The following is a 13,486-nucleotide window of genomic DNA, read 5'->3' on the forward strand; positions in this document are numbered from 1 at the left end:
GCTGTAACTGAGTACTTTTGTGAATTTGTTTCTTTGCAAGGTAATTTCTTGTTTGTTTTTTTTTTGCTTTCTTTTCGGTTTGGGTTTTGTATTCGATTGATTATTTTTGAGTAGTTATGTGTGTAGGCCCAAAGTGATTTAGAAATTCATAGAAATTATCTTCATAAATAATTTATATCGATATGTGTACCTTTTTCAATCTCCAAGTTAGAATGAGTAATCGATAAATAAAATGTCTTTAAAAAATATTGATATTATTTCGCTTGTAAACTCTTTGTGAAACTCACTTTGCAGTATTTTTCTACCTTTATATTAACTCGCTTTCATGTTTGTCCCTTCATTTCCATACGAATTTTTGACCCACGGAAAAGTCTTTTTCGGTAACTTCCCGTTGAGCTAGACACTTGATACTTAGAACATAGTTTAGATCAGGGAGGCATTACAATGCAAGTAAAAAAAAATCCGCTAGGTGGCGCACGGATCGAGATATACAGAAAATTTATTTTAAAATGAAAATTTTGCGATCCACTTTTAACTAACTTCTCGGAGATCCAGAGACTTGAATCTGAGCACATAGTTTGCAAGCCGATGGCACTACAATTCGTGGAAAACAAAATTCCGCCAAGTGGCGGACGAATCGAGATAAACGAAAATCCCTGAAAAAACACAGGGAATCTTGCGATCGATTTTTAAGTAACTTCCCGGTGAGCTAGAGACATGAAACTTGAGCCGGAAGTCAGAACGCCGGGACAATGCAATATTTTATCAAAAAAAATCCGTTAGGTGGCGCATGGATCGAGATATTAGGAAAATTAATTTTAATTTGGGAATCTTTCAATCCATTTTTAACTAACTTCCCTATTACCTAGAGACTTGTAACTTAGCGCATAGTTCGAGACCCGGTGACAATACAATTTATAGGAAACACAGTTCCGCTAGATGGCGTGCTAATTGAAATAACTACAAATCCCTGAAAAATAGGGGAATCTTGCGATCGATTCCTGAGTAATTTACCGGTGAGCTAGGGACTTGAAGCTTGTGCCGTGGGTCAGAACCCGGTGACAAAGCAACATTTGATCAAAAAAAATTCGCTAGGTGGCACGCAAATTTTAATTTGGGAATCTTTCAATCCATTTTTAACTAACTTCCCGGTTACCTAGAGACTTGAAACTTGGCACTTAGTTGGAGGCCTGGTGACAATACAACCTACAGAAAACAAAGTTCCGCTAGATGGCGCGCTAGTCAAGATGACTGCAAATCCTTTAAAAACGGGGGGAATCTTGCGATCGATTTTCGAGTAACTTCCCGATGAGCTAGAGACATGAAACTTGGGCCGTAAGTCAGAACCCGGTGACAATGCAATATTTTATCAAAAAAATCCGTTAGGTGGCGCATGGATCGGGATATTGAGAAAATTAATTTTAAGTTGGGAATCTTGCAATCGATTATTAACTAACTTCCTGGATAGAGACTTGAAACCTGGAATATAGTTTAAAACTCGGTGACAGTGCAATGTTTGATAAAAAAAATTTGAGCTACGTAACGCACAAGTGGAACTATTTAGAAAATTAGGCCATACCTTCATAGCTAGCCTCCTGAGTATTTCAGGCGTTGTAGAATTCCACCTCGTTGAAGGTCCAGCTAAATGCACGTCCTTGCATACTTTTAGGCTTACGCGACTTTCAACACTATTCTTTTAGAATTTCAGGCGTATGCGAATTTCACCACGATTTTCAGCTGTACAAATTAAGTAGCTGACAAACGAGGTGGAATTCTCTTGTTATGATGCGAGGTAGAATTCTGTTGTTTTCGCCAGTGTTTTCAGCGAAAATTCCACTAATTCTCTTACATCTTGCTATTTTGAACAAATAAATAAAATCAAAGTTTCAATTGCCTTTTTGTAGGCAGTACTAAAAAATTGAAAATGAAAAGATGATAAAAAAATTTTAAGGAATACCTTTATATAAATGGACAAAAAAATTGAAGGAAATTTTTCCTTTAATACAGACATAGTCTTGTTGAATTTTGACTAAAAACTTTAACAATAGCTCTTGTGAAAGAATTTTGGGATTTAAAAGTATAAAGGTAGAACGCGTGTTTAAATTTTAAATAATCAATTAGGTAATCCCAAGTAGATGGTTTGCCTTAAATTGAAAGGTTGCGCTCCACCTTTTTAGTTTTGAGTCCCAAAATGCTTTTACAAGAGCTATTGTTAAAGTTTTTATTCAAAATTCAACAAGACTATGTCTGTCTTAAAGGAAAAATTACCTTCTATTTTTTTGTCCATTTATATAAAGGTATTCCTTAAAATTTTTTTATCATCTTTTTATTTTTTATCAATTTACACTTTTTCGGTTTCTTCTTATCACGAAGAATTTTAAAATAATATTTTGCTTAAAATAGCTACTTGAAAACAATCGCAAATTTATAAGCTACATGATGCCCCTTACTAGGAAAATCCTTCAAACATTTATTGTTCTTGAGTGTATCAATGGATACTTCGAGCTACATCCCACAACATATCTGCGTCCTATGTTATTTGCCATAACGCCTCCCTAGAGCGCCCATTAATGCTTCGTAGTTGTTCCGCTCTCCCTTGGGAATCGTTTGTAATATTTCAGCACCAAGTTCTTTTAATGCCACGAATAGTGCAGCAACTTTATCTTCAGCATTCCAGTTTTGCAAGCTACATTTGAAAAAAACAGAACCGTCAAAGAGTGGAATTTTTACCTTTAGATTATTCGCTGATACAGCGAGGCGATGTGTACGAGCTCTCAATGATTCCATCTCGGCTTCAATTTTGTCCTCGAGTTGTAAAATTTGTGTGTCCTATGCCTCCAGTTTTGCTAATACACATGCTTCCTGTACTTCCAGTTTTTGCCACCTGCAATGATAGCGCTCCTCTTGCGCTTACAATTCCAACTCCCTAACAGAAAAGCGTCTGGATAATATAATCACCTCTATTCTGCGTATTAAAGCCGGCGTCCTCTGTGTGAAATATTGGTCAGTGTTCCAATATTTTAAATATCCGGCTACCTTCTTCTTCTGGCCAAAGTACTTCCCATTCTCCAACTAACTCTTCCAACTTTGGTCGTTTCATAACATCGTCACCAAAGTGCTGCCCAACATGGTCTCTCCAGCCCTCTTCTCCGTCGAAAATATATAAGTGGTAAAGCTAGTAGCTTTTGTAGAAACTATGTACTAAAGCCGAGGTTGAGGTCAAGACTCAAAATTTTAGTTCACCAAAGAGTTTGTGTGGTGTGTAGGGCATCGTTCATTCCAACCAAAGTGATACGTGTCACTACTTCCTTTTTTTTTTTGACAGTGAAAGTAGTCCAGTGTATTCCATCAGATCAGTACTTCGTAAAAGAAAATTTTCTTCACGATCACATTATACAGCCGGTACAACGCGATTGCTAAAAGTCTCCAAGCGGTTGCCAATAATAGCCTCTCTACAATAAACTACCCAAAAGAAAGTCTCGGATCTAATCCCGAAACTTAACCCTCTCAGACAATGTCATCGATACTCCGACAGTTTGGAGGGGTATGAGTTCGGGTATGTTGCAGCTCGTTTCGTTTGATTTGGGTTCGAAACTAAATTTGAGGAATTGGATCATCAGAATAAACATGTATCGTTTGCCTCCTCTCTCGGCTGCTGTTCGTGCTGGCTTAGCGCACTTCTGTTTTACATTTAGCTATAACGTTCTTGGCTTGATATATTTTCCTTGGGCTACCTTTAGAGAATTAAAAGAAGCACGACGCAAATTTCAAGAGAAGCTCGGCGTAAATCTCCTCGGAGATTTACTTATTCAGTTCGCGGTTTTCTTAAGCCCTTTGATCTTTGTGAGTTTCTGCGCCCCAAAACCTGTTTGGACTTTTATATTTCTAACGAATTTCCTACTTATTTTGTCAAAAATTGTATAAGAGGTTTTCCTTGTGCCATCTTCAGTGCCTTTTATCATTGGCGAACATATTGCGTATACGCCGTGGCGCCTACAAAGTAGGTGTACTAATAACTTGCAAGCTCAAGTGATATTTATGAAATTTAAATGCTGGGAAACGAAAAACTTTTCAGTTCGCATGTAACGTAATTTGAATTTTTAATTTTGAGTATTTTGAGTGGGAGAAAGGTAAGACGTAAGCTAAAAGAAAAAATAAAATTAAATTAAAATCATTAAACTTTTTCTATATATCTACTAGGAAGAATATAGTCCTTTAAAATATCTACATATGTATGTGTAGATGTGCACCGTTTCCACGTATTCGTTTAAACGGAAATGCATAAATGCGACGCGTTAACACAAAAAGTAAAGCAACTAACGTTAAAAGCGCTCGCGTTTAACCACTTGACAAGACATCGCGCAACGCAACAAAGCAATAGCAAGGCGAGTGGGTATGGGAATTTTGTCAGTGTCAGTGGCAGCAACAGCTGCAGACTGACGTCTACGGTGACAGCAACAATGCAGCTCATTTACATTTTCCAATTAAATCCTTCAGTGTTGTTAGCTTGTTGTAGATTTTTTTTGTTTGCATATTTTTTTTTTTTTATCTTAGCTTTATCCTACGCCTGTAGAGAGAGTTGGCGCATACAAGCAGCCACACACGCACACAAACACGCAGTTTAGTGATTTGAATGTATGTGTTTATGTAAGTTGTCGTTTTGCAAAAACACTCATTTAAAATACAAGTGCTTGTTGTCAAGAGTGTATGTGTATTACAACAATATTTGTTTTTGTTATTATAACGCGATGGTGGTTATAACTAGATATACAGTTTTTTCTAACGGTTATACAGTGGTGGGTAAAATAGTAAATCAAGTTTAAACACTTAAAATTTTTTCTGGGAAAAATGTTTTCTAAATTTTTGGAGTTAGCCCGAAATGATTCCAAGAGGCTCACGAAAAGATGCCAGGCTTGACTGGAATTGGTCTCGAAAATAATCTTTGCATGATCTTAATATGGAAACGAAAGAAATCCTGACATGGTCCCAAAATTTTACGATCCGGACGCGAAATGTAATCTAAAGCTCTCCCATAATCCCCTTCGCAGTATTGTGACGGGCACCGAGACTATAAAGGTAATTAAGACAGTGACCGTCCCCGACCGATACCATTACAGAAAGCGCTGATCGCGACCGAGTAATTCTATGAGTAACCGTAACTGTAACCTCAAGAGTAACGTATACCACAACTGTAACCGTAATTGGAACCGTAACCGACTTCATCACAGTAATCGTACTCCTTACCTTTACGGTTAGGGCAAAGATATTTACGTATATAAGCGTTATTTTAATGTAAGCGTGAGCTAGTGTAGGAATTGATAGCCTTTATATGAGCAAAATTAGACCGCAGATCAGTTGATGTATATTAACAAAGGAAGAAAACAGATCTATGATATGTAAAGGAGAAAATGCACCGACAAAGGAAACGAAGAGGGAAAAACAGAAGAAGAGAAGGAATGACCACGTCGATAGGTGTAACCTAAAGCAAAGCAAGGAAAAGAAAGGAACGAAAGGGAAAGGAAAGAAAAAAAGTTGGAGAGGAAAGCAAAGATTAGATTTCAAAATTCTAGACCGAATCCGGAAAGGGACGGCGTGTTACCAATTTGTCATCGAAGGGCTATTAGTTTGCTATGTATAAGGTATTGGTTTGTTATCGATAAGATTTAGGTGTGCTATCCATTACTTATCGACGATTTATCGGTTTGTGATAGAAGTGTTATCGACGAGGCACGGACGAGTTGTCGGCTTTATATCGAAGTGGCTTAAGCAAGCTATCTATAACAAATGTTGTTGGTGAGCTTGTTTCTGTTGTCGTCTTATTACTGAACAGTTGACGATAATGTACCAAAAAGTTATCGATTTTTTATCGGAGTGTAACGAATCGCTGAGTTATCGATTTTTTTTAGAAAATCTGTTGACATTTGTTAAGTTATCTATTCTGTACCGAATTTGTTTTAATTTATCTATTTGGTATGAAAATATGTCGATTTTGGTCGAAACGTTATCGACGTTTTATCGATTTTTTATCGAGAATGTAGAGAATTTTTTTTTTTTTGTGCAAATAAATTTGACCAAGAAATGCAAAAAGTCTTTGATGTTTGACTAAATGGGCTAGGCCTCTCATCTAGAGAACGAATCTGCCCACGGAAAATTACCATCAAATTGTTGTTCAATGGTATTTGTTATAAAGAAAACTGGCTCATTATACTTGCCACCAGTGTAGATATGTATGTACATAATTTTTGAAATTTACATATAAGATTTTTGAGTGTGCTGCTACATGATTGTTGTTTGTTGGTTTACGTTGATATAAACTCACTTTCTTACAATGTGGAAATGCGTCTGGCGTTAAATTAAAATTTTGCGCGAAACACGACCACAAAAAGGCTACACACATACACATACACAAGTAAATTTAGCATTTTAGAAGCTGGTAGACGAACTGTTGCCTAAGAGCCTGTCAACGCGCTGGCTGTAAAATAGAAGGAGAAAAATATGTACGAACAAAAAGCGCAGCAAAATTGTGTTTATGTTTACTTACACTAACACACGTAAAAAAATGTGTGTACATATTCACATGCCTAGACAACCACTGAATCAGAAATGCCTGTTCGCGAATTTTATGCGATTTTGTTTTGTGCAATTTTTTTTATTAGTTAGATGCGGTTACCAACAACAACAGCGGAAAGATAAAAAATTATGTAGCAGAATCCTTCAGTTGACAGTTGATGTTATGCAAAGTGGTTATTGCTGTTGGATTTTTATTGTTGGCGGCTTATGTTGTTGTTATTGTTTTTGCTGTTGTTTTTGTTTCTACTGCGGTGCTTCATCTTTTAACTTTAGCAAAATGCTTATTTACATTTCTTTAATTTTTGTAGCTCCTTCACCAATCAAGTTTGTTCTTTATACAATTTGATAAAGCTCTATAAATGGGAACAACTTCCTCGGGAAGGACTGTTCTTTTCAAAGCACGCCTATTATAACATCTGGATAGGGATAATGCGTCTCCATTCAGTGTTCAAATTGAAAGATTTTCACTTGGAGCAAAGTTTTTTTCTTGATTTCAAGGTTCCCTATAGCGAGGTCCTGGCAGTGCTAAACGAACACTTATAACATTGAATATCGAAGTTAAAGTGCTTAAAGCTAGAACTCACACAGCAGAGTAAGCATGATCTACGCCCTTACTATTATTACATTCGCCCCTTCTCTAAGTTTTGGTCGTAAGCGACCCGCTATAAAGCCTTTAGATCTGGGGTGTCGCATTGAGAACACAATTTGCGCTTGGAATGCAGACCCCTGCTTTAGACCATAAGAGGTAGCTGACGCCGTCAATTCAGAAATTTCGGTCATATTTGCGTGCTAAGGTAAGCAGAGGATAGCAGCAGCTTTGCCTCAAATGCAGTACTAGATTATGTAGGAGCCACAATCTTATCTGATGCTCCTCTAAGAACAAGTTCTAAACACGAAGTCGAATCCCAAACCGAATTTTTGATAACGATGTTAAACCCGAGACACAACTCAAAGAATCCTCCGATAAGCAGCGCCACAGTCATTCACTGCTTCGCCAAATGACTCATCCTCTCGGAAACAGCCGGATTCGTGGTGGTATCTCCCTTGGTTTCCTCCGAGAAAGCCGGAGTCTTAGAGTTTCCTCCTTTTGGCTTATCTTCTTCAACAAAAGTTGCTGGCGAATCGCCCTCTGCCTGACTTGCAACTTTCGAGGTTTTGTTTTCGAGGTAGTTGCTACCTTGTAATTGTGGCCCTGGATCTAGGTCCTTTTTGCGTTCTGAAGGCCGACTTTATTGTTCGAACGTTTCCTCTTCATTCTGCCGCTCGAAACTACCTCTTCTTCGTACCTTTTGCAGTACTGCGGTTTTTTCGCAGAAAAACTCTTGAACTCCCTTCGACCCACTTCTACAGTTTCACGAGCTCATTTGAAGCGCTCAATCGCGAGGTCTGTTGGATCAACCGCTGCTCCCAAGCATTGGACTATTCTAAGTGCTGCACGGTTGTGGCGAAAGAGCTCTCTTACTAGCACTGCTCCGTACACTACTCCACTCTACTTCTTCGTTTGGAGCTCGTTGACTCTCGACTACTTGCGCTCCTCGAGTCCGAAGCATCGCTCATAGCGCTTTTGTCTTCCATGTACTACAACCCCATACTTCCTCTCTCGTCCTGCTTGTTACTGTAAGATCTTGTGTTTTACATCTTGGTCGTACAACTACCTGCCCGACAAGGGGAAAAAATCGTCCGCTACAGCAACGCCCTTTAGCGTAGTAAAGCCATCGTTACTTTCCGTTGAAATACAGCCGAATATACCCTCTGGCTGCAAATCATCCAACAGGCACGGTCCGCATAATACCCTTGATTAGGGGGAATAACAGAACCCATTGTGAAAAGTTTTCAGAAACAAAAGCAACACCAAAACTGATAACCATTTTCTGGGCTATGACAGAAGGAGATATGAAAAATAGTTTCCAGAAAGAAAAACCGAAACTGAAACTAATTTTGGAAAACGAAATTGAAACCGAAACTGATTTTTGAAAAAAAAAATTTAACCGCGCTTTATTTGAAAACTATCTGGAAAATCGAAACCCACATCACTAATTTTGAAAAATGAGACCTAAACAAAAAGTACCAAATTGAATTCGAAACCCAAACTTACATTGGAGATCGAAATTAAAACGTAAACTAACTGTGACGTACAAAACAAAAACAAAAATCGAGACTAATTTTTAAGTACGAAACCAAAAGCGACACCGAAGCTTCTGAGCTAGTTTATGGCATAGAAATTAGGCACCACTGCACGTGTAGTTGTGTTTAACTTCATTTTTTCTACAGGGTGCTGCATAAACCCAGAACTCTAATAAAATAGTTAAACAATGTAAATTTGCCTTTTGAATATACAAAAATAAAAAGGAAAATTTTAAAACTCATTCGGGAAACAAAAAATTCAAATATGAATATGCAGATGCTTAAAAATATGCACACAAAAAAGGAGGAGATACTGTTATGACAATTACCTCCGTTTGCCGTTAAAAGTTTTTTCATGAAAATTACTTACAGCACCAAAGTTAGTGCATACACACACACACTAACGATTACGATTGCAAACGCACACATACGTTGTCAGACAAAAGCACCACAAAGGGACGTAAATATGCACAGATGAATGTGCGAATATATGACGCCACCATCGGGGACAACCGATGAACAAGTGCGAGTTTGCGGAAAAATGTAGCCATTATGGAAGCGTAAAATTCATTTAATTACCCCCTATCATAAAATGGCGCACTAAGATCATATTCGAATGAATTGAAAAAAAAAATTGTTTTTTCTACCTTTTCTCCGTTTACATTTTTGCATTTTTACACTTGCATATCTGTTGGCTTTTCACCTCTTTTTCTTGTGCTTTACACAAAGAGCCTCTTAATGGCATTATTAATGACGCAGTGTTCGCTGCATGGGTGTAAAGCTAGTGCACGTGTATGTGTGTGTGCGTTTATGGTAAATGTGATTGTGTGTAAACGTCACATTTTAATGCATTTACTTTTGCAGATATTTACAGCTTATTTGTTTAAGTCCAAATGATTTAACCGATAACTTTTGTAAAGGGCGCAAAAAAAAAATTTTTTTTTGTCTGTAATATTTCTCTCCTCGCTATTTGCCTCCTTCTGCGCACTTCCATGCATACGCTTATGCTAATTTTTATTCATATTGTGTAATTTTTTTCTTTTATATTATTCTTGCAGGTGATAAAACGCCACCCGGTTTTCCAGTAATAACTCAGGGTCCTAGCACACGGGTCATTGAAGTAGGTCATACAGCCGTAATGCAATGCAAAGCTATTGGTAATCCAACGCCTATAATCTATTGGATTAAAAATCAGACAAAGGTCGATATGAGCAATCCACGTTATTCAATAAAAGAAGGTAAGTAAATGCACACATGCATACATGTATTGTAAACATTTGTATATTAAGCGCTAATATTAAATTTTGTACGGCATACTTTCGGGCGCATATGCGTGATTTTCATTATTTTCTACATAGTACGCAGGGTAGTTTAATTTATTTAGGTGGATTAGAAGTGCTTTAACTATCAATCCCCCAGACCTGCACGTTTTTAAATTGATAACCGCTGCCAAAATTTTGTAAAATGTTATATACGCCTTAAGGTATGCAGTGTCACTGATACAACCGCTAAATGATAGTGCCTCCTAGCATTTGCTAACCTAGACGAATGATAGGTAAAAAAATTAGTATCAGTCTTTGAGCTCTACACTTTTTTAAATTAATAATCGCCGCTATTTTTTTTAAATGTTTGCAGTGTTAGGACAGGTGGTTCTAACTATTTGATTAAGGTGTCCCCTGGCAATTTCTTACCACTCTCACTCTACTAGTGATAGGTAAAATCTGTTGCAGTCCTATCTGGTCTGTGATTTTCATATCAAGAGATGATCATCAGGCGTAAGTAAGGTGGGCTGCAGAGATAGACACATGCTACTGTTGAAGTCCACGTAACTCTAAGGAACTTGGAAGGAACACCTCGTGCAGCTAAAATCCTCCTAGGTAGAAGATACATGGATTTCTCAGTGAGCCATGTGAGATTTTTTACAGTGATCCTTTTTTATTTTCAAATGTTTTCCCACTATAACTGAGATCGTAAACTTAACATAGGTCATTATAGGAGTCTGCAACTAATTGTCTATCCTCGAAATTAAAAGCAGAAAAATCATACTACGTCCCTATCATACATTTTTGGAATCATGCAGTAACCATTGGCAGGACTAAGTTTAGATAACTTCTGGACTGTTCGGGAATAAATTGGGGTCATTTCGAGAATTTTTCGCAGCAATGTTGGGATAATTCCGGGACTATTTTGAGATCACATTGTTTTAGGTACTATTGCAAGATCAATTTAAGAAAGTGATATAATACATACGGGATTATTTGCACGATTATTTCGGGATCATTTTGGGACTATTACGGCGTTACTTCGTGACTATTTTCAGATCGTTGGAAATTATATTGGGATCTTCCCGCAGTTATTTCGATATAGTTACGGTATTATGTTAGCGACTAATGCGGGATGACTTTGGCACTTTTTTGAAGTCATTTAGCAGGGTTCGCACAAATTCATTTAAGAGTACGAAAAGCTATCAGACTATTATTATTATCGGATTGTTATCGCACTATTATTGATTTGTTATTGTCGATTGTCGAGTTATCGGCTTGTTATCGATAACGACTGTTATCCAAAAGTTGCCGGTATATTAATGGTGGTCTATTGACGTGTTATTGGTTTGCTAATAAAAAGTTATTGATTTCTCAACGAAAAAAATATGCATATATTTTTAATGGAAAAGCTATCGAAAAATTATCGATGTTGTTTCGAAAAGATATCGGTTTATAATTACATTTCTTTTCGAAAAATTTTCGGTTTGCTATCGAAAAATTATCGATTTGTTTGCCAAAAGCTATGAAATTAACTTTGCAGCTGCCAACAAAGTCCAAATTAGCAATTGTTGGCAAGAGTGACCTTGTAGCTCTGCGGGTCAGCCGCTAGGTATAATAATTTTATACCTGTACACACACATTCTTTGCTCTTTGGCGTGTCATTGGAGGTGGCGTCCTGCCCACAAAGCAAAAAAAACCGTTGCCCTTAAAGCAAGAGCGCCCTGCCACACAATGCGCACTTTTCCTTAACGTGCCACATGCTGCAGACTTTGCGCTATATTTTTACTCAACATACCCAAGCCAAATGTCTTCAGACATTTCCACCGAAGATGCTTGATAATTGCAAGGTATTAGGGCCATGAGAAAGCGCTTGTCGAATTGCTAGACCAACAGAGGAATCTTCGCTAGATTTCTAGGTTGACCTTGTTATAGGTGTTTAAGCCGATTGTCAAATAAACGCAGTATTTTTCTATTTCGAAATTATGACTGCCAACAATGTCATGGTTGCCAAGACGCAAATTCGCCAACTCTTTGCTTGATGACAGCAGGAACTTCTCATTCTATTATTCACTTTTATGTGTCAAATGTAGGGACGTTTAAATTATTTTTGTCTAACTTGATCAATAACTTCTTCAAAAGCTAGAAATTTCTGAAAATCCTGACATTGAAAGCAAACTGTCAGGTAAGCCTCCTAAAACCATACCATTTGCAAAAACGTAAATAAAAGCGCTTTCAATGGACGCTTAACCTGTAAATTTTACTTAGAGATCTTCTATTCAACTTATTATAAGCTTAGAGCTACTTTGCATACAGACAGCTTAAATCCGCATATAATCAACTAGCAAAATTCCCATGTTAATATTTTAGCTAAGATAAGTGGTATGAGCTAAAGGCATGCACTTACTGACTTGCTGCTACCTGTGCCAGCCGATGTGTTTAATATCTCGTCTATCAAATTTGTATTACTTCTATGAAAAGTGAACAACAAAATTGAAACGATGCAAGATACTGGTTTTTTGGGTGACAAATACTTTTACACACTTGTAATTGGCTGGCGAGGGGTTAAGGTGTGGTAGTATAAGCAATTTATGATTAACTACTGTCTAAGGATTTTCACGTTGACATTTACCACAGAGCAATGTTAAATAAAGAGATAAATGAAGAAAATGTGAAGGAGTGACAAAAGCGCATACTAACATAGCAAGCCAAGCAATAGCTCAAGACAAATGTTTGTATAAAAGAAGAAGCAAAAATGCAAAATTTCCAACTTGATGCGGAATACGGCAAGTGTGCTCCGCTTTTGCTAAGTTTGAGCGCTCGTTCTTCACTTGATTATTTAGTTGCTTGGCAGCAGCGTAGAGTAGCTAGAGGTTTTGGTCTTCATGTAAACTCATTTATTGTATTATAATTACAAATTGTAAAAATAAATTCAAATAATAATAATAAGCTAAATAGCCCATACACTGAAAGAAAAAGACTGGTAAAATCAACCGAAATACGGGTCAATTCAACCGAAATTTCTGTCAATTTTTATCCTTGGCAACAAGATGTTGAATCAAATGCGCACAAATCGTTCATTCGTAATTGACCGTTTTAGTAGTCAAATGAACAAAAAAAGTTGTTGCGACAGCTTTGTACGAAAGTACCTATGTTGCGGCATTTGCAAGGCAGATCAGTTTTCACTGAGATCTTTTCATGGCAGAAATACACTCTGAGTGCTTGCCGAACAGTGCCGAGGGGCGAGCCCATTTAGGAAAAGTGTCTTCTAATTGAAAAACCTTATTTCTAAAATTTGTATGTTGCTTTGCCCGGGGTGTGAGCCCAGGGTCTTCGGTGTGGTAGGCGGAGCACGCTACCATCCCACCACGGCGGCCGCCATATACATACGTAAATATGTGCATACAAATAGTACACAGCATACATAAGTACAAAGTAGAGAGCGCAGTGAGCGTAAAATTCTCTTTGAAATTTGCTCATGTATTGACTGTTGATCGCTGTTGAAATGACCAGTGAGATCAGTTGTGTTA

The 13,486-nt window shown here is 37.5% G+C and overlaps 1 protein-coding gene across 43 annotated transcripts in view; it reads left to right on the top strand.

Annotated features, from left to right (window-relative positions):
• Window positions 1–13,486, top strand: part of Lar (tyrosine-protein phosphatase Lar) — a 1,659,242-nt gene that overhangs the window by 1,415,827 nt on the left and 229,929 nt on the right. For all 43 annotated transcript variants that reach the window (XM_067764572.1, XM_067764575.1, XM_067764574.1 and 40 more), the window contains one exon: window positions 9,753–9,932. In XM_067764572.1, the coding sequence (XP_067620673.1) occupies window positions 9,753–9,932 (180 nt within the window). The remainder of the gene's footprint in view (window positions 1–9,752; window positions 9,933–13,486) is intronic.

This window comes from Eurosta solidaginis, chromosome 2, assembly GCF_040869045.1.
Source record: "Eurosta solidaginis isolate ZX-2024a chromosome 2, ASM4086904v1, whole genome shotgun sequence".
In the NCBI taxonomy this organism is placed as follows: domain Eukaryota; kingdom Metazoa; phylum Arthropoda; class Insecta; order Diptera; family Tephritidae; genus Eurosta; species Eurosta solidaginis.